The sequence below is a fragment of the Pistacia vera genome, unplaced genomic scaffold (genome assembly GCF_008641045.1).
Source record: "Pistacia vera cultivar Batoury unplaced genomic scaffold, PisVer_v2 Contig247, whole genome shotgun sequence".
NCBI classification, from domain to species: Eukaryota; Viridiplantae; Streptophyta; class Magnoliopsida; order Sapindales; family Anacardiaceae; genus Pistacia; species Pistacia vera.
In genome coordinates this window covers 372054-394126 of record NW_022196054.1, presented here as the reverse complement: position 1 = coordinate 394126, position 22073 = coordinate 372054, and the positions used below count along the sequence as shown (strand labels likewise).

The window sequence follows — 22073 nt, the reverse complement described above, 5'->3', positions numbered from 1 at the left end:
CATTATAATTTACAAATATTAGAGTGGAAGAAATATGAAACCTACGGACTAACCATAGTCACCAAGAAGAAAATTGCAAGCACCAGTAGCAACCATTTCTTGTAGTTGGGGACCAAAAGGCATACCAAAACTTCTTTGCGCATTCAGCTTGCATAGCCAAGTCTCAGCAAAAAGCATCCACCATTGGTAAATACAAACAAGCAATTAAAATTCGAGACTTCCTAACCTGCAAACAAAGACAGTAAAACTTAAGTTGATTTCATTTTTTGGGTGGTTTACATATTTAGTCGCACCAGATAAAAGCAATTTTCACTTCCTAGCCGATCAGATTCAGATGCACCATTCATTTTGCAGTTTCATCTAGATTTATACCATATCGAAATCTATCACATACCCCATATTGTTAATTCATAGAACTCAATGTACGTCAACCCATTTAGGCGAGGACAGGACCATCCATATGGATTTACAGAGCATATTCAAAGCAAGGCCGTTCCAATCACTGTAAAGAGAAAGAATGATCAGTCAGACTGGTTGCACAGCGGAGTATCAGAAATATGATACGAAGGAGAAATTCTGCATATAGAGTAGGGTTAAGCCGCTCTTATCATTGAACTGCAACAACAATCAAACAATCGTCATATATAACATATTTTAATAGTTATTAATCCATTATACAGCTTCATTGTATTTCTAACCACAGGAAAAAAGTTCATTTCATTTAGGAGTCAGTCATTTCCATCATAATGCTCCATGCTATCAAGTTCACATATGTAATGAACTCTATTCCAAAAATGCATGTATATAAGATGGCAAATTTTGCTAGCATGGACGAGTATGCCTCACCAATAAGGACCCCTGCTTCAAGAACACAAAAGAACGCAACCCTTAACTGAATCTCCAATTTAAATCATTCTTCATTAAAGAGAAAAACAAGGATATGTTGTGACCAGGGAAAAATCAACAAGGAACAAGGAGATTGCTCTCACTATAACTTAAATTTTTGCTAATCTTGCACCAGGACCTATTGTGAAGAATCTTGCAAGTCAAACCTATAATGTTAGAGATTGACCATTCAGAACTTAAAACTAGCATCTTTTTTTTTTATTTGTTATTTTTCCTGTGTCTGGGTTGCGCTCGGTGGGGGGGGGGGGGGGGGGGGGGGCTCTTTTTGTCTATATGGGAATTAATCTAGACTTGTTTGATTAGGACAATAATAGTTTCCTCTAAATTACCTAGTATCAATATTCTAATATGCAACCTATTTGCATAAGTGGCTTCGATTCAATACATTAAAGCAATATAAATGACAGCACTTCATATTACTCCTTACAAGCAATGAGAGATATGCTTAACCTTCAGTTATGTCCTGCAACTATAGCAAGTTCAGCAAGGACCCATAAGATGAGTTTTGGCACCCTAGGAATATTCAACTTCTACAGTGGTCCTGCGCAATGCTTTCCTACAATCAAGAAAGAACTTCGTAATAAAAAGTTGTATCATTACTGACTGACATTGAAACTAGCTTTTGTAGTACATATGGCCAGTTATAGATCACGACCTGTGACAACCCAAGATTGGCCGCGAGGGACTGAATATTAAAGCAGCACATGAACCCACTAATATGAGCCCAAGTAACTGCAACAAAAGAAAACAAGTCTCCAAGAGAAATACAGATGTTGAATTCAAACGAACTCCAGGTAATTCATTTCGAATTAATTTTACTTTTGGAAACCTGCCTTTAATTTCTGTTTTGTGAATTGCACAGGCAGCACAAGTCAAATAAACTAATTCAGCGCTTGTATCGCTACCAAGACACAAATAAAAATAGACTAGATACATGGCCCCTTGCATACAGCATCTCTTTTGTACCACTTTTCTTTGGCTGAAAAATATTTTTTAATTCCTTAAACTTATGATAAATTATGGAAGAAAAAACTGACCCTTATTAATTTCAACAGTGATTAATTTAAAACATTCGAACACGTCCTTAAGCCTAATCATGCAACGTTTAGAGAAAAAAAATGTGTTCACACAACAAATCGGGAGGATTCCTTCCACTTAGGATGAAACCGCACTCACCTTGTATAGCCGCTCCTGCTGTGATCCTCTCAACTGTTAACGTTATCCACAAAATATAAGAGTGTATACTGATTAGAAGCTTTGTCATTTTTGGTTTCTCAGAAGGAAAGACAACTACTGAACTTACAATTTCCAGGTCTATATATGCATGGAAACAAGGAATCCCATGACCCAGATAAGGCAATAAGTTTTTCCACTCGATCTGCATGAATGTCACATAAATTACACATATCATGCTATTCCTGATTTAAGTCAACAATTACATCACAAAGACTTCTGCAGTTGACCCTGTTAATACATTCAATCAAAGTTTCATATTGGTACAATGCCAATCTAACAAAAGGAAAAAACGGATTGCCCGGTTTTTAAAATTCCAGAAACTGAGGTCCAATGGCACCAATAAGTGTCTTGCACCACTCTTCACTAAGATGCAAACACGTAGTAAGCCATCCTAAGTCCAAGGCCAATAAACTATTAATAGAAACTACAACCTTTAAAGTAGCTATTCAAATTATTAGTCAGGAAAACTCCTATACGAAGAACCCAATGCCTTCACTGCACTACATTGTCAGCTCTGCACCCAAATTTATTCCTGTTTCCCTTATTTTGAAACTAATTAAAAATTCTTAACAATTACGAGAGGATTCACGGAAGTTCCCAAAGCCAGAATGACTTAATACATACTATAACAACATATCAATACATCAATACTATCTCTTGAAGAATGTATAACCGTTTCGTTCTTAGTTTAAAAATACTCCAGCATTAATGAGAATATACAACCAAAGCATCCAGGTTCAGTATAACACCACTGCTACATCTAGCTTTTCCTCTTGCAAACAATTATAACTCATTGCAAGAGTAGCTTTCTTGTTTTAAATTCCACTCTATTCCATTGTTATCGCTCCCTGTAAGTTATCAGATGGTCCCTTCTGTTCGAAAAGTATATTTTTTTTATTAATTTACTGCCCTCCCCTGTGTGCGGCGGCCTTCAATATCAAGCCCCACCTATTTTGACTCAATTGCTTCTCCACTATGTATTTAAATTAAGGATTCGATACACAAATTCACAGGTTACAGTTTTAGTTGCGACCAGCCTTCCATAATGGTTTTAACAAATATATCCTCAACTACCACACTATTTTATCAATTGCCTGCTTATAAAATACACCTGATAAATTAAATGTCCACCAACCCACTCATTTTTCACCCTGCCTCTATAAACACTTAATTCCTTGAAAAATGAAACCCCAAACTAAAGGACATAGAGTTTTCATGATTATTTACAAACAATTTAACACGATTGCATCCCCACAGGAGCAATTACTGCTTTGGGGGTGATCATAACAACTGAGGACCACATGGAGTTTTGGGGGATTAATAGCATCCCCATGCCTATCATAATTCGTAAAGGCAGCCAGCCATTTCATTTCCTTGACAACAGAAACTCCTAGTTCCGACAAGGTCACTGGTATAGCCCATAAATTTATCAAGCAATAGCAGATACATACTCTTTATCTGCCATATTCGACTTTTGAGGCTACATGGCTAAAACCACTAGGTTAAAAGAACATAAAAAACCAATCCACTAAAAAGTGTCTCTAAATCGCATGCAGATGTTTGGACAGATTTGTAATAGTAAGATACGAAACGTAATATCCAAAAAGGACCACAAGTTAAATTGAATAGGTAAGACTTCAGCAGCTTGTGCTCAATGGAAGCAGATATCATTTTATCAATAGTACTAGGTTCAAAGCTGATAATGCTAATTACTTAATAATAAGTCATAACATGGACTTATCTCTAGATTGACTTTTCTAACTCACATTCCCAAAGTCCCTTTCCAATATCTAACCAAGATAATTAATAATAGAGACAACCAACCAATTGAAGCGTTCACGAAACAAAAATTTGAAAAAGTAAAATGATAGTGATGATGATCGGGATGATGAACTCAAATTACTTTAAAAAACCATGTCTAAGTGCAGCCCCTATCACGGAATAATGACCATTGCAGCCGGTAAGATATTAGTTGATAAAAAGTTTTATGCAAGTAGTATCTAAGAAACAACTACAATATTATTCTTACTTAACTTCACTTTTTCAATACAACCCAAACCATCTTCATCAACCACAAATTGTAGCCACACCAAAAAACTTCCATGCGATTACCAACTAAAATAAAGATTTAAATCCCAAAAAAAGATTTTCTGCAACCCATCTTAAGCCTGAAAAGGCACAAAGTTTCAGGGCTCATCAAACAAATTATTTCACAAAGTCAATCAATTTACAAGCAAACACAGAAATGATACTATGAATCATGATAATACTAGAAATTAAAAACTCACATCGGGCACGACAATTTGGTCAGTTTCTTCATTCTCAATCAGTGGTGTATTCGAAAAGCTCCGGTTTCCGCCAGTGCTAGCAATGAATTGTGGCTGCCCAGATGTTGCAGCCGCCATAGCCACTTTTTTGTTTCTTTATGCTATTCTGATCAATCACAAAAGATGAAGTTTCAATCGTATGAACAATATAATTCAGGCATTACTCTACTTGGAAAACTGAAACAATAAATTAGAGTTTTAGTTTGCATTTGAAAAAGGTGAAAAATTGCACTTAAAAACATACAATGACTGATCAGCACGATTCTGAAAAAAAAAACTTCAGAACTGAAAATCTTCAAAGGAATATATAAATTGAATTTAATATAAACAAGATTTATATGTAAAGTGCAGAATGATTATAATTCACACTTCGTTTGGTTGTTGAGAAACTGAAAGAAAATAAAATAAAAAAATCGAACGTTTGAGGTAAGTAGAATTATTATATTCAATAAAATGAAAAACCCACCACAGGTAAACAAAATAAAAACATATAAAAACAAAAACCAAGAATAAAATACAAATGAAAAGGAAAAGCTGATATATTTTCCCACGTTCTCTCAGCAAACAAACAGAAAACAAACTCTAAATCCAACCAAAAAGCGAAGCAAATGGCTACACAAGGCAGTCTTGCAAAGATATTCCATATTCACTATCCGGGTTAAGACCAAAATAAATAAAAATTTAGAAACTTTTTGGTTACACATCCCAGGAAACCAAACAGCAAGAAGAAAAATAAAAAAGCATTCCCAGTTGACACAGAACAAACCTCGAAATAAGAAAATGTTGAGAAAGAAATTGTTGACAATGAAGAGTGGCGAGCCTTGATACGTATTTATACAAAAATAATGGGTTATAGGACGGTGGTGAGTTGTCTTACCAGTGTTCGAATAGATGTGATCCCGAATAGGAAGGTGACCTCGACAGGAAAAGTGATCCCGAATAGGAAGGTGATCTCGAACAGGAAAGTGATATGTGGGTGTCGTGGGCTCTGAACTCGCTCATAGGTCCAGGAAGTGACTGGGATTGGAGACCTAGACCTGGATGGTTTGGCCACTGTATCTCGTATTTGGGCCTAATCCAATTGGCCACATCGGGATTGGGCCTGGTCTCTTCCTCATTCAGTCCTTTTTTCCTATTTGGGCTAAGGACGTTTTGGCTTACAATAATCAAATTACGTATATGAAACAATTTCCTTACTCTTCAAAACCTCCATCTTCAACTATCTTGAAAGAAAATGATGTTAATGTTAAAACATAGAATAGAAGGATAATAAAAGTTTTTGTAGGATAATAATATACACCTGAAAATTAGTCAGTGTACATAACTAGCCTAGCCAGTAAACACCCCAGTCATCAAAAAGTAATAAAATAAATTTATGATTACACCAAAATGAGCAAGTCATGAACATTAAACATATTTATGAGGCTAGAACAAGTTTAATCTACCCTCCTTTCAAGAGAATGATATAATCACAAATATGAATACACATAATTCCACAATTAGCCAACACTAAACACAAAACATTAATCGCTTATTAGTCATTCTCAAACAACCACCACACAAAGCACAAATTATACCACGAAACAACCAATGCCCGGATCATTTCATGGCCTCCAAATCAACTTAGTCTGCTTCTTGATCAATCATTCCGCTCCACAACAAACTACAACTGAGCAATTGCAGCTTCTTCCACCTTTTCCACCATTCCCCGCATTTTTGGCTCTCCAATCATAAGTAAAACCCTCCTTGATTACAACTCCTCCAAACTAGCCATCCAACACTCTTATCAACAAAATCATCTCTTTTTCACTGCTCAGCTCCCTTTCTTATCATTATCAATATCCTCTTCTCCCTATCCCTAGCTCCATCATTCACCTCAGCTTGAAAGACTAAGACTCACTACTCCCTTTCTGGTTTTGATTCTTTTGGCTTCTACGTTATACTTTGTCGTCGTTCAAGGACACCACTAATACTTCCATTGCCCCACAGCTTTTTAGACAAATCATGCATGTCGTTCATGGAGTTTTGAAAACCCTATCTTCACCTTTCTTCCTTTGCCAAGATGTTCTCATACTTCTTCTTCAATCTCCTAATCTTGTCCATCACTTGAGTTTGTAACATCCACGTGAAGCGATTTCTTGATAAAATCATGAAAAGCATTCGTATCTTGATACGAGGTCCATCCCTTTTTTTCTTGGTGAAGGCATATCAAGCCCCTTCAATTCATAGCATTTCATCCTCCTCACTCCATAACCTTTGTAAAGTTGCTTCTTCGTACCCTTTCGCGGCTTCTTCTATCCTCATTATCTGATCCGCACCCGCTTCCTTCTTCTTCGCCGTTTCAAGTCTTTCAGATACCTGCCCCGCTTATTGTTCTTTCATTAAGAATTTTTTTTTTCCTTTACGAGATGTATATAAAGTTAAAGTTAAATCATGGTTTTAATTAAGTTTGTTATTTACTTTTATAATACTTTATAATTTTTTAATTAAATTTATGAAAAATATTAAATGAATAATAATATATGTATTATATTTTGTGAATTTTACAAAATAATAAACATGCCCTAAAATAAATTTGATTGTTTATTATAATTTACTAAAAGAATATACACAATGGTTAAGTTAATGACTTACAAATTACACAAATCACAGTTACCCTTTTAATTAATATTGATCATTAATTATGATGTTAATTTTAATCAATGTTGGAAACTTGAGATAATAGGATTTGTCCTCTTTTCATTTGGGGAGTCCACATAACGGATAAAAATCTAAGACTGGCTTTGATACAATTTATCACGGCCAGACACTTGCAAACCACCGAAAAATATAGTTATTATGTGACACTGGCTATAACCCTCAAGACAAACCCAAGACCCAACCCTGTTGTATCACCTAACTACCTTTAATCCAAGACGAACCAAGCCCAATCCATGTTACATCATCTAACACCTTAATCCAAGACCAATCCATGTTTATCCCACGTGATAGCACAACAATATATGACTTAGGACAATCAAAAATTAGCATGGTATAAACTTCTTTCAAAACCTACTGTAACGAAAACACTGCTCTATTTTTGTCAAGTTAGTTAGCCCCCAACCGTTGGGTTGGCTAGATAACTGCATGAGAATGCTACATTAAATTGCCTAGCTCACTGACCTATATCATCATTAAAAGAAGAGCTTTCAAGTGAAGTGGTAAATGACTTTGAACTAGCCCATGAGCAAAGAGGCAGGCATAAAACTGAAACTATTTTCTTTATTCTAATGTACTCCACTAAGAAAATTACTTCTTTGGAAAAGCATAGCAAAGTGGTTTGGACATTTTGCCTCCTAATATCACCTAACATACCATCTATTCACTCAGATCCGTTCCCCTTCTCTGCGTAACTGCATGCATGCGATGTCTTCACGAGGGAGAGTGTACATTGATGCATTACCAGAACCATTAGATGTGTGTCGACTTTCACTGTGTTTAGTGCCAAAAGGTGTGTAGCCTCCTTGTTTTTACGGAAGACCAGGTAAGCTACTCCACTAAATAGACTGCAATGGCTGAAAAGCCAAATATCCCAAAGATGGCTTCCACGATTTTTAGAGGGCCAGAAAAGAAACTGATGAAGCTGGTACAATAGTATTAGTTTAATCGCCATTATCAGCAACCAATGTCCAAGTGATAGATGCAATCTGTCAGGAGAGATACAAAGGAGAAATATCATCCCCTAATGATGATGCTCGGACTTTGATTCTAATTGCTGGCCTGCATGCAATAAGCGAAATGAAAAGCACACAAAACATATTATTTTCCAGATTCTTAGTGTTAGAACCTCCCATATCTAATGTCCATACTCAATGACATGCAAGGACAAACGATTTCACCCTTAACATTGAAATCATCACAAATATCTACATTTTTAGCGGTGTTGCAGGAAAGATAACAAAATGCTTGGATTGACCTCTTTAACCCACTTGAAATATAAATCAAGCCAACAAGCTAAATTTTTACCGCAGTTAGTTGGCGTGTGCCGTCCCATCTTTGACATTGCTGCTAGTAACACTTGAGAAGCGGAACAAGTGCGAATGGAAGCTCAAATGAGAGAATCATCTGCTGCCAAAAAACGTCTAAGGTATGTAAAAGTTTGGCTTTAAAAGATAAATGCACCAATAAAACTGCTTTTCTTTCTAATCACTTTTGACAGCGATTGAAACGAGATGACTTGTGGTATTAAGTACTGAGAAGAATAAAATATTATATTCTTCTAGCGATGCATCCTAAATACAAAAATACAAGTGAACTAAGTGTACAGATATTTGTCTTCAAATGTCTTCTAACATAACGCAGAGGCCAACAGATCACTTCAATGAGATCTGCCATATATCGTTATCTAAGGCAATCACTATACAGAGCCATTTAACCATTTAACCAGGTTTTCCCTTTAATAATCTTGGTTTGCTATTGCAAATTGTGTCAGTTACCGATGCAATAATAAATAGTTGTCCACCCCAGCAAACCACCAATCAATGCAACAATTAAACTAGGACTATCGCCACACCGAGTTAGGAAGTTCCTAAGCCATGGCCTCAAGCGCAGGTCAAGAAAGCCCTACAAAACAGGATGAAATGAAAATGTTGTCAAACAAAAAACAGATGTTCCACAGAAGCAATATAAAGCAACAAACATGCATTTTTAACCAGTTGACGATCATATACATAAGTTTCTATCAGGTAATTTCCGGAAAAACATGTGTTGAGCATTGACTATTATCAAGATGGTACTGACCAAACACATCTAATTTTCAATGAAAATTTGGTAGGGTAAGCGACAGAGTATAAATTAAACACCACTCAAGGAAAGGATGCTCAGTTGGAATTCATATAATGATTATCCATTTCACGAGAAGAAGACACGCACTTATGCCAGTAAGTTCATATCCTTAAAAACCTCAGGAAATAGCCCAGATAAAGTGACAAGATTATATTTTACTTGAGATATTCATATTCATAGACCAGAGAAATATAGACATACACTAACAAGATCATAAATACCTGCATGACATATTGCCCTGCTATGTGTCCCGTTATTGTAGAACTTTGACCTGATGCCAACCAAGCATTGCAAAAGTTTCGAACTCCACCTACCTAAGACATTCTAAACAATTATTAAATGGTATCACCTAAAAGAACAAAGTTACTTCCGGAAGAAAATGAAAATTATGAAAAAGGTACTATCTTCTAGAAACTAATGAGAAAAAAGACATTTGAAATATCGAACAAATGTTGCCAGATTACATTACTCTAAGTAAAAAGGGGCTTGTTTAAATCCAGTCTTTGCAAACTATCTTGATCTCAGGATTATATTTGAAGACTGCAAACTGCACCACTGACGGAAATAACTGATACATTAATGAGAAATCACTGATAGAGCAAAGCACTTTCGATCATATAAAACTGCAGGCCTCCTGTGAACACAATGGCGTCAGAATACATTATGTTAAGAGCCGCTAAAACGCAAGCTTTAGTTCATCAGAAAAGTCCCAATAATAGTATCTAAGCTTTAAAAACGTCCTCATATAGCACGATCTAGACACAAGGAAGATTAAATACAAATTCTATGTTAAATCGGTATAAAGTTAATGAATAAGAGCATGTTCTGATTTTACTACCCTTAACAATTTAGATTTACATAAATCCAAAAACATTTCCTCACCCATTGGTCCGTAAATATTGTATAACTATTAATCTAAAAGCTTAAATTGTTAAGGGCCTAACATTCTATATATACTCTCAGCAACACACAGACACCTAGAGTTAATTCTCTATAATTGTGTTAAGCCCAAAAGGTACCTACCTGTAACATGAATCTAGATACAAATGCAAATGAAAACTCGCAATAATACTATTGCACTACTGCAGATTGATGCAGACATGTGAGATGTGGAGAACTGATAACACACCTTTTGCACTGATATAATGTGAAGAATACAAAACCTAGAAGTTTAAGCGTAGGAAAGGGTAACAATGTATTTAGCTCCAACATCAATGATGTTATAGCCAAATCTCCAGCAAACCGTCTACAAGATTTAAACTTCACCTTGATGCCTCGAACAGATCTGGGATTTTTCTAGAACACCAGGCTGAGTGCAGGAAGAGATTGTGCCTACAAAAGATATGAACACAACAACAAGATGAGAACTTTCATTAGTATTTAAATATTTGAATTGGAAGAAATATGAAACCTACGGCATAACCATAGCACCAAGAAGAAATTGCAAGACCAGTAGCACCCATTTCCTTTGAGTTGGGGAACAAAAGGCCATACAAAACTTCTTTCGCATCAGGCTTTGCATAGCCAAGTCCAGCCAAAAAGCATCCGCCATTGTAAATACAAGAAACAATAAAATTCGAGCTTCCTAACCTGCAAACAAAAGACATGAAAACTTAAGTTGATTTCATTTTTTTTGTCTTACATATTTTGTCGCACCAGACTAATAAAGCAATTTCACGTTCCTAGCCGATACAGATTCAATGAACCATTCATTTGCAGTTTCATCTAGATTATACCATATCGAAATCTATCAACATACCCCATATTGTTGTAGCTAGAAAACAATGTACTCAACCCAGTTCAGAAGGACACCATCCATACTGGATTTTAAAGAGCATATTCAAAGCAAAGGCCGTTCCAATCACTGAATAGAGAATTGATCAGTCGATATGTTGAACAGCAAGTATCAGGAATATTGATACTAATGGAGAAATGCTGCATATATAGTAAGCCTCTCTTATCATTGACTGCAACTACAAGCAAACATATATGTGCATATATAACATATTTAAATAAGTTATTAATCCCATTATACAGCTTCATTGTATGTCTACCACAGAATAAGTTCATTTCATTTAGGAGTCAGTCCATTTCTCATCTTCTCCATGCTATCAAGTTCGACATAGGTATTAACTCAATTAAGCCAAAAATGCAATGTATATAAGATGGCAAGTGTGCTCATGGACGAGTATCCCAACCAATAAGGACCTGCTTCAAGACCAAAAGACGCAACCCTTACTGAATCTCAATTTTAATATCATTAAATTCAATAAGAGTAAAAACAAGGATATGTTGTGACCAGGGAAAAAAAACAGGAAAAAGATAGCATCTTCAGTAGAACCTAAAATTTTTGCTAATCTTGCACCATAGGACCTAGTGGTAGAGTTGCAAGTCAAAACCTATAATGTATAATAATTGACCATAAACTTAAACTAGCATCTTTTTTTTATTTTTATTTTTCCTGTGTGTCTGTGTTGCCTAGGTGCATCTTTTAGTCTATATGTAATAAGCATAGCCTTGTTTGATTAAGGACAATAATATTTTCTCTCTAATTACCTAGATCAATATGTCTAGATATGCAACCTATTTTGCATAAGTGCTTAGATTTCAAGACAATTAAGCAATAGAAATGAGAGCATTCATATTACTCACTACAAGCAATGAGAGATATGCTTACCTTCAGTTATGTCCATGCAACTATAGCAATTTCAGCAAGGACCCTAAGATGAGTTTGGCACCCTAGGAATATTCACTTCTACAGTGTTCTTCTAAATGCTTTCCTACAATCAAAGAAAGAACATTCGTAATAAAAAGTTGTATCAGTACTGACATTGAAACTAGCTTTGTAGTACATATGGCCGGTTATAGATCACAGACCTGTACACACCAAGATTGGCCGCGAGGGACTGATAATTAAGCAGCACATGAAGCCACTAATATGTCCCAAGTAACTGCAACAAAGAAAAAAGTCTCTCAAAGAAGATACATGATGTTGAATTCAGAACGAACTCCAGGTGAATTCATTTAGGAATTAATGTGGACTTTTCGAACATGCCTTAATTTCTGTTTTGTGAATTGCACAGCGAGCACACGTCAATAAACTAATTCACCTTGTATCTCTACCAGACACAAATAAAATAGACTATATACATGGCCCCACTTGATACAGCATCTCTTTTGTACCACTTCTTTGGCTGAAAAGATATTTTTTTAATTCCTTAACTTATGATAATTATGAACACTTGATTAATTTCAACAGTGATTAATTTTAACATTCGAACACGTCCTTTAAGCATAATCGGAAACTTTAAGAGAAAAAAAATGATGTTCACCAAAACAAATAATGGGAGGATTCCTTCAACTTAGGATGAATCCGCCCCTCATACTTGTATAGCGCTCCTGACGTGATCGTCTCAACTGTAGTTATCCACAAATTATAAAAAGATTGTATACTGATTAGAAGCTTTGTAATTTTTGGTTTCTCAGAAGGAAAGAAAAACTACTGAACTTACAATTTTCCAGGATCTATATATGCACTGGAAACAAGGAATCCATGACCCATTAAGCAAATAGTTTTTCCACTCGTATTCTGCATGAATGCACATAAATTATCACATATCATGCTATTCTGATTAAGTAAACAATTACATCACAAAGACTTCTGCAGTTGATCCCTGTTAATACATTCAATCAAAGTTTCATATTGGTGCAATGCAAAATCTAAAAAGGAATTGCCTGTTATTAAAATTCCAAACTGATGCCAATGGCACCAATAATGTCTTGCACCACTATTCACGAAAGAATGCAAACACGAGTAAGCATCCCTAAGTCCAAAGGCCAAGAAACTAATTAATAGAAACTACAACCTTTAAGTGCTAGTCATTATTAGTCAGGAAAACTCCTATAATACAAACCCCCTTCACTTGTGCACTACATTGCAGCTCTGCAACCCTCAACTTTATTCCTGTTCCCTTATTTTGAACAACTACTTTAAAATTCTTAACAATACGAGAGGATTCACGGAAGTTCCCAAAGCCGAATGAACTTAATAAATATTAGACAACATATCAAATACATCAAGATCTAGCTCTGATAAATGTTACCAGTTTTCGTTCTTATTTTTTAAAAATACCTCCAGCATTAATGACGAATATACAACCAAAGCTCCATGTTCAGTATAAACAACTGCTAACATCTAGCTTTTTCCTCTTAAACAATTATAACTCCATTGCAAGAGTAGCTTTCTTGTTTTAAATTCCACTCTATTCCATCTTTTCCTCCCTGTAAAGTTATCAGATGGTCCTTCTGTTCAAAAGTATAATTTTTTTAGGAATCTTATGGCCCTCCCCTGATGCCACCTTCAATATGCCCCTATTTTGACTCAATATGCTTCTCCACTATGTTTTATTAAATTAAGGATTCGATACACAAATTCCACAGGTTACAGTTTTAGTTGCGACCAGCCCTTCATAATGGTTAAAAAATATAATCCTCAACTACCACACTATTTTATCAATTGCCTGCTTGTAAATACACCTGATAAATTAAATGTCCACCAACTCCACTCATTATAACCTCTCTCATAAGACACTTTAATTCTATTGAAAAATGAAACACCCAAACTAAAGAAACATAGAGTTCATGATATTTACAAACATTTAAAGATTGCATCCCCACAGGAGGCAATTACTGATTTGGGATGATCTATAACAACTGAGGGACCACATGGAGTTTTGGGGGATTATAGCATCCCCAGTGCCATAATATTCGATAAAGGCTCCAGCCTTTCATTTCCTTGACAACAGAAACTCCATATTCTACAAAGGTCACTGGTATAGGCCATAAATTTTATCAGCAATATGCAGATACAACTCTTTATATGCATATTCGACTTTTGAGGCTACATGGCTAAACACAACTAGGTTAAATTAACATTTGATCGAGTAGGGTCAATTTCGAAGATGTAAATTCGTGGATCGAGTAGGGTCGATCTGAAGGTGTAACAAACATTTGATGCAAATCCGTGGATCGAGCAGGCCGATCCGAAGGTGTAATTACGTGTATCGAGCAGGGTTGATCCAAAGGTGTAACAAACATTTGATTAAGCAGGGTCGATCTGAAGTGTGAAAACTCATGAATCGGGAAGGGCTGATTCGAAGGTGTCAATTGCTGAATAATGCTTCATTGAATTCAGGCCATGAGACCGACTGCCTATGAAGGAGGTGGATAGGCCCACTCATCCTTTTTAAATAAAAAATGAAAAGACAACAAATATTTAGATTGATTTCACCTAAAAGTAGTAGCGTGTGGGATGAATTGCATTCCAACCGTTGCTGATATCTTTGCCTTTGGGAGTTTGGAGCTGGTAGGCGCCCTTCCCTGCTTTTTTGGTGATGTTGTAGGGCCTGCAATCGATCTGAGCTCTGGCCTCCTGTCATACTGCATTCAGTCATATCTGGCGTGAGTTGCTCGGTTTATCTCATCTTCCTCCCACCTTATCTGGATTACAGCTCAAGCTAGAGGGTCTTCTATCGTGGTGCAACCCAGCTTTGTCAGTTCTTTGTATAGTTCTCCATCGGGGAGGAGACCCTTCTTGAAGGCGTCTACAACTGTCTCGGGGTTACAAGAAGGGATGGAAATCTTCTCGTTGTTGAATCTGCTGACATACTCTTTCAATGGCTCTCATCTCCTCTGGTGTACTCTGTATAGATCGGCCGACAGCTTCTCAAGTTTCTTGTTGCTGGCAAACTGCTCCACAAAGGTGTCGGTGAGCTAAGCGAATGAGTCAATGGAACCATTCGGGAGATTTGTGTACCACTGGAGTGCTGGACCAGAAAATCTTAAACCAAAACTCTTGCACATGCAAGCTTTCCTCAGTGCTCGGGGTATTAAGACAGTGAACATCCGCTGCTTGTACGAGGCTATGTGATCATCCGGGTCGGTTGTGCCGTCGTATAGTTTCATGTTAGGGATAGTAAACTTCTGGGTCATGTCGGCTAGGGCGATCTCATCCACAAAGGGTGAATCCGCGTAACAGTAGGGCCTACTCTTCTTGGTCAGGACCGACATTCCTGGGATACGCCACATCACTGCCTCTACATCGGCCAGCCTCTTGGCCAGTACTTGTTCCATAGGAGAGGGGGATACAACTAGGTCATCCCGTTTGACTAGGTTAGCCATCGCATTAGTCCTCGGTATATTTCGTTGGGTCATTCCGCACAATGTAGCCTGTAGATCATTCCTTCGTGTACACTATGGTAGCTTGGATCTCCAGTCATTCCCTTCGGTCGGATGACTCCCATGGTAACTGATCTGGTGTTTCGTCCTACATGAATGGTCAAGAGAGTTGTTTGATAGTCACTCGGTCCGTCAGGATGGGTGGGCTAGAGTGCGGTGGTTTGGTTGGATTAGCCGTTCAACCTGTAAGGGTGAGCCGAGCTGAGCCGAGCCGAATGATGTTCGCATTGGGATGGTTGACTGGAGGTGAGGTGGGATGGTGAGAATGGACTGGTCTTGCGGGTACAGGCTTTTTGTCACTTGGGCGTCTTGATCTCGAGGCTGGGGTGGATCGACTGAATGGGGTTCTGTTGGCATATCTTTTTCTCCGTGAGTCACGACCGAATCGTCGACCACCGATGAACTTACTGGACGAGGCCTTTTACCGGAGGCGGAGGCCGCGGGTCTGTGCTCTGGGGTTTGGAGAGGTTGCATGGATGGAACTGGGGCGCGGAACCGATTGGGAGGTACCTGGCTAGGCAAAAGCTCTAGACAGTAAAACTGACTCACCTTCTCTTCTGTTTCTCGGCCCTGATGGATGCGTTCTCGATCCGGATTGCATTGTTCTCGACTTCCAATGCGGCCACCTGTTTGAATTCTGTTGCATGAGGGCAGTCAGAGCCTCCAGTTTGTCCTCAAGGCTAGGGTTAGCGTTGTCTGAATTGTTAGCCATGGAATGTTCCTCTAAGTAGCAAGGTTCGTCGAGCCGAATGATTGCTAGAGGCCCTATGGTGGGCGCCAAACTGTAGACGTAAAAATCTACCTGTACGGAAAGGGGGTCTGATCCCGTGAGGTTGAGGCCACTAGCAATTCGCTGCACCTGCACACGTAGAGAAATAAGCGTGAAGCGAACGGAAAACACTGGGGTGGTGTTTGCAGTAGGCACTCCGACGCTCAAGTCAGCAAGGCTGAAAGAGGCTAATATAGTGAGGGCTAGGGAGTAGAGAGGTTACCAGAAGTCTAGTCGGGGACTGTGACTATGGCGATGATGTGAAGCTCTCCAGTAAGAGCTTCGGGTATGAAGGTGTAATGTGATCTCCTTGTGAGAGGGTTGGCCTCTGCTTATATAGTGACTATCTGGTCTCCCAATCCTGGTGGGAATAGGAGTCCTAGTGTGACTTTGATACGAACCCTAGAGGATTTAGGACGGTGGTGAGTTGTCTTACCAGTGTTCGAATAAGAATGTGATCCCGAATAGGAAGGTGACCTCGAACAGGAAAGTGATCCCGAATAGGAAGGTGATCTCGAACAGGAAAGTGATATGTGGGTGTCGTGGGCTCTGAACTCGCTCATAGGTCCAGGAAGTGAACTGGGATTTGGAGACCTAGACCTGGATGGTTTGGGCCGACTGTATCTCGTATCAAATGGGCCTAATCCAGATTGGGCCACATCGGGATTGGGCCTGGTCTCTTCCTCATTCAGTCCTTTTTTCCTATTTGGGCTAAGGACGATTTTTGGCCTTAACAATAATCAAATTACGTATATGGAAAAAATTGTCCTTACTCTTCAAAACCTCCATCTTCAAACTATCTTGAAAGAAAATGATGTTAATGTTAAAACATAGAATAGAAGGATATAATAAAAGTTTTTGTAGGATAATTAATAGACCCTGAAAATTAGTCAAGGTGTACATAAACTAGCCTAAACAAGTAAACACCCCAGTCATCAAAAAGTAAATAAATAAATAAATTTATGATTACACCAAAATGAGCAAGTCATGAACATTAAACATATTTATGAGGCTAGAACAAGTTTAATCTACCCTCCTTTCAAGAGAATGATATAATCACAAATATGAAATACCACATAATTCCACAATTAGCCAACACTAAACACAAAACATTAATCGCTTAATTAGTCATTCTCAAAACAACCACCACACAAAGCACAAATTATACCACGAAACAACCAATGACCGGATCATTTCATGGCCTCCAAAATCAACTTAGTCTGCTTCTTGATCAAATCATTCCGCTCCACAAACAACTACAACTGAGCAATTTGCAGCTTCTTCCACCTTTCCACCAATTCCGCATTTTTGGCTCCTCCAATCATAAGTAAACCCTCCTTGATTACAAACTCCTCCAAACTAGCCATCCCAACACTCTTATCAAACAAAATCATCTCTTTTTCACTGCTCAGGCTCCCTTTCTTATCATTATCAATATCCATCTTCTCCCTATCCCTAGCTCCATCATTCAACTCAGCTTTGAAAAGAGCTAAAGACTCACTACTCCCTTTCTGGTTTTGATTCTTTTTGGCTTCTACGTTATACTTTGTCGTCGATTCAAGGACACCACTAATACTTCCATTGCCCCACAGCTTTTTAGACAAATCATAAGCATGTCGTTCATGGAGTTTTGAAAAACTCCTATCTTCACCTTTCTTCCCTTTGCCAAGATTGTTCTCATACTTCTTCTTCAATCTCCTAATCTTGTCCATCACTTGAGTTCTTGTAACATCCACGTGAAGCGATTTCTTGATAAAATCATGAAAAGCATTCGTATCTTGATACAGGTCCATCCCTTTTTTCTTGGTGAAGGCAATCAGCCCCTTCAATATAGCAATTTCATCCTCCTCACTCCATAACCTTTGTAAAAGTTGCTTCTTCGTACCCTTTCGCGGCTTCTTCTAATCCTCATTATCTGAATCCGCACCCGCTTCCTTCTTCTTCGCCTGTTTCAAGTCTTTCAGAGACCTGCCCCGCTTATTGTTCTTTCATTAAGAATTTTTTTTTCCTTTACGAGATTGTATATAAAGTTAAAGTTAAATCATGGTTTTAATTAAGTTATGTATTTACTTTTATAATACTTTATAATATTTTTATTAAATTTATAGAAAAATAATTTAAATGAATAATTAATATATGTATTATTATTTTGTGAATTTTACAAAATAATAATACATGCCCTAAAAATAAATTTGATTAGTTTATTATAATTTACATAAAAGAATATACACAATTGTTTAATGTTAATGACTTACAAATTACACAAATACAGTTACCCTTTTAATTAATTAATTGATCAATTAATTATGATGTTAATTTTAATCAATGTTGGAAACTTGAGATAATAGGATTTGTCCTCTTTTCATTTGGGGAGTCCACATAACGGATAAAAATCTAAGACTGCTTTGATACAATTTATCACGGGCCAGACACTTGCAAACCACCGAAAATATTAGTTTATTATGTGACACTGGCTATAACCCTCAAGACAAACCCAAGACCCAACCCATGTTAGTATCACCTAACTACCTTTAATCCAAGACGAACCCAAGACCCAATCCATGTTAGCATCATCTAACTACCTTAATCCAAGACCTAATCCATGTTTATCCCACGTGATAGCACAACAATATATGACTTAGGACAATCAAAAAAGTATAGCATGGTATAAACTTCTTTCAAAACCTACTGTAACGAAAACACTGCTCTATTTTATGTCAAGTTAGTTAAGCCCAGCAAAACCAGTTGGGTTGGCTAGATAACTGCATGAGAAGCTACATTAAAAATTGCCTAGGCTCACTGACACATATATCATCAATTAAAAGAAGAGCTTTCAAGTGAAGTGGTAAATGAACTTTGAACTAGACCATGAGCAAAGAGGCAAGGCATAAAACTGAAACTATTTTCTTTATTCTAATGTACTCCAGACTAAGAAAATTAACTTCTTTGGAAAAAGCATAGCAAAAGTGGTTTCGGACATTTTGCCTTCCTAATATCACCTAACATACCATCTATTACTCAAGATCCGTTCCCCTTCTCTGCGGTAACTGCATGCATGCGATGTCTTCACGAGGGAGAGTGTACATTGATGCATTACCAGAACCATTAGATGTGTGTCGACTTTCATCTGTTGTTAGTGCCAAAAGGTGTGTAGCCTCCTTGTTTTTACGGAAGACCAGGTAAGCTACTCCAGCTAAATAGACTGCAATGGCTGAAAAACCAAATATTCCCAAAAAGATGGCTTCCACGAGTTTTAGAGGGCCATGAAAAAGAAACTTGATGAAACTGGTTACAAGATAGTATATGTTTATCGACATTATCAGCGAACCAATGATCCAAGTGATAGATGAAATCTGTCAGGAGAGATATAAAGAAGAAATATCAGCCCTCTAATGATGATGCTCTAGACTTTGATTCTAATTGCTGTCCTGCATGCAATTAAGGCGAAATGGAAAATGCAACAAAAACAGATATATTTTCCAGATTCTATAGTGTTAGAACCTCCCCATATCTAATGTCCATACTCAATGACATGCAAGACAACGATGTTCATCCCTTAACATGTGAAAATCATCAACAAATATCTACAATGTTTTAGCGGTGTTTGCAGGAAAGATAACAAAAATGCTTGGATTGCCTCTTTAACCACTTGAAAATATAAATCAAGCAACAAGCATAAAGTTTTACCGCAGTTGAGTTGGCGTGTGCCCCCATCTTGACCTTGCTGCTAGTAAACTTGAGAAGCGGAACAAGTGCGAATGGAAGCTCAAATGAGAGAATCATCTGCCAAAAAACGTCTAAGGTATGTGAAAAGTTTGGCTTTAAAAGATAAAATGCACCAATAAAACTGCTTTTCTTTCTAATCACTTTTGACAGCGATGTGAAACAGAGATGACTTGTGGTAATTAAGTACTGAGAAGAATAAAATATTATATTCTTCTAGCGGATGCAATCCTAAATACAAAAATACAATGGAACTAAGTGTACAGATATTGGTCTTCAAATGTCTTCTAAACATAACGCAGAGGCCACAACAGATCACTTCAATGAGATCTGCCATATATCATTTTATCTAAGGCAATCACTATAACAGAGCCATTTAACCATTTAACCAGGTTTTCCCTTTAATTAATCTTGGTTTCTATTGCAAATTGTGTCAGTTACCGATGCAATAATAATTAGTTGTCCAGCCCCAGCAGAACCACCAATCAATGCAACAATTAAACTAGGGACTATCGCCAAGCACCGAGTTAGGAAGTTCCTAAGCCATGGCCTCAAGCGCAGGTCAAGAAAGCCCTACAAAACAGGATGAAATGAAAATGTTGTCAAACAAAAAACAAGATGTTCCACAGAAAGCAAATATAAAGCAACAAACATGCATTTTAACCAAGTTGACGATCATATACATAAGTTCTATCAGGTAATTTCCGGAAAATAACATGTGTTGAGCATTGACTTTATCAAGATGGTAAATTGACCAAGAAACATCTTAATTGTTCAATGAAAATTTGGTAGGTAAGCGAAAGAGTATAAATTAAACACCAACTCAAGGAAAGGATGCTCAGTTGTGCAATTCAATTATTAATGAATTATCCATTTCAGAGAAGAGAGACACGCACTTATGCCAGTAAGTTCATATCCTTAAAAACCTCAGGAAATAGGCCCAGATAAAGTGACAAGATTATATTTTTACTTGAGATATTCATATTCATAGACCAGAGAAATATAGACATACAATAACAAGAATCATAAAATACCTGCATGACATATTGCCCTGCATAGGTTCCTGTTATTGTAGAACTTTGACCTGATGCCAACAAAGCAATTGCAAAAAGTTTCGAACTCCAACTACCTAAGACATTCTGTAAACAATATATATAAACTGGTATCACTAAAAAGAACAAAGTATACTTCCGGAAGAAAATGAAAATTATGAAAAAAGTACTATCTTCTAGAAACTAATGCTAGGTAAAAAGACATTTGAAATATCGAACAAATGTTGCCAGATTACATACTCTAAGTAAAAAGGAGGCTTTGTTTAAATCCAAGTCTTTGCAACTATCTTGATCTTCAGGATTCATATTTGAAGAACTGCAAACTGCACCACTGACGGAAATAACTGATACATTAATGAGAAATGCCACTGATAGAGCAAAGCCACTTTCGATCATATAAAATCTGCAGGCCTCCTGTGAACAACAATGGCGTCAGAATACATTATGTTAAGAAGCCGCTAAAACCAGAAGCTTTAGTTCATCAGAAAAGTCCAATAATAGTATCTAAGCTTTAAAAACGTCCTCACTATAGCACGGATCTAGACACAAAGGAAGATTCAAATACAAATTCTATGTTAATCGGTATAAAGTTAATGAATAAGAGCAATGTTCTGATTTTATACCAGAAATCTCCTAATCTTGTCCATCACTTGAGTTCTTGTAACATCCACGTGAAGCGATTTCTTGATAAAATCATGAAAAGCATTCGTATCTTGATACGGGTCCATCCCTTTTTTCATGGTGAAGGCAATCAACACCTTCAATACAGCAATTTCATCCTCCTCACTCCGTACCCTTTGAAAAAGCTGCTTCTTCGTATCCTTTCGTGACTTCTTCTGATCCTCATCATCTGGATTTGCACCCGTTTCCTTCTTCTTCGCCCGTTTCGAGCCTTTCAGAGACCTGCCCCGCATATTGTTCTTTTATTACGATTTTTTTTTTCCTTCCATATTGTATATAAAGTTAAAGTTTAAATCTTGGTTTTAATTAACGTATTTA

At 37.1% G+C, this 22073-nt stretch overlaps 1 protein-coding gene and 1 pseudogene across 1 annotated transcript; both read right to left on the bottom strand.

Moving 5' to 3' along the window:
* Positions 1-8158: 8158 nt before the first annotated feature.
* On the bottom strand, positions 8159-9955 carry LOC116132018 (annotated as a pseudogene).
* A 9336-nt stretch (positions 9956-19291) lies between these two features.
* Positions 19292-21521, bottom strand: LOC116132022 (metal transporter Nramp6-like). Its single transcript, XM_031417702.1, has 5 exons — positions 21315-21521; positions 21057-21161; positions 20464-20595; positions 19987-20082; positions 19292-19652 (listed from the first exon to the last, which is right to left on the bottom strand). Exons 1-5 carry the CDS (start codon positions 21468-21470, stop codon positions 19314-19316), a joined length of 828 nt encoding a protein of 275 aa, XP_031273562.1. The 5' UTR covers positions 21471-21521; the 3' UTR covers positions 19292-19313.
* Positions 21522-22073: the final 552 nt, after the last annotated feature.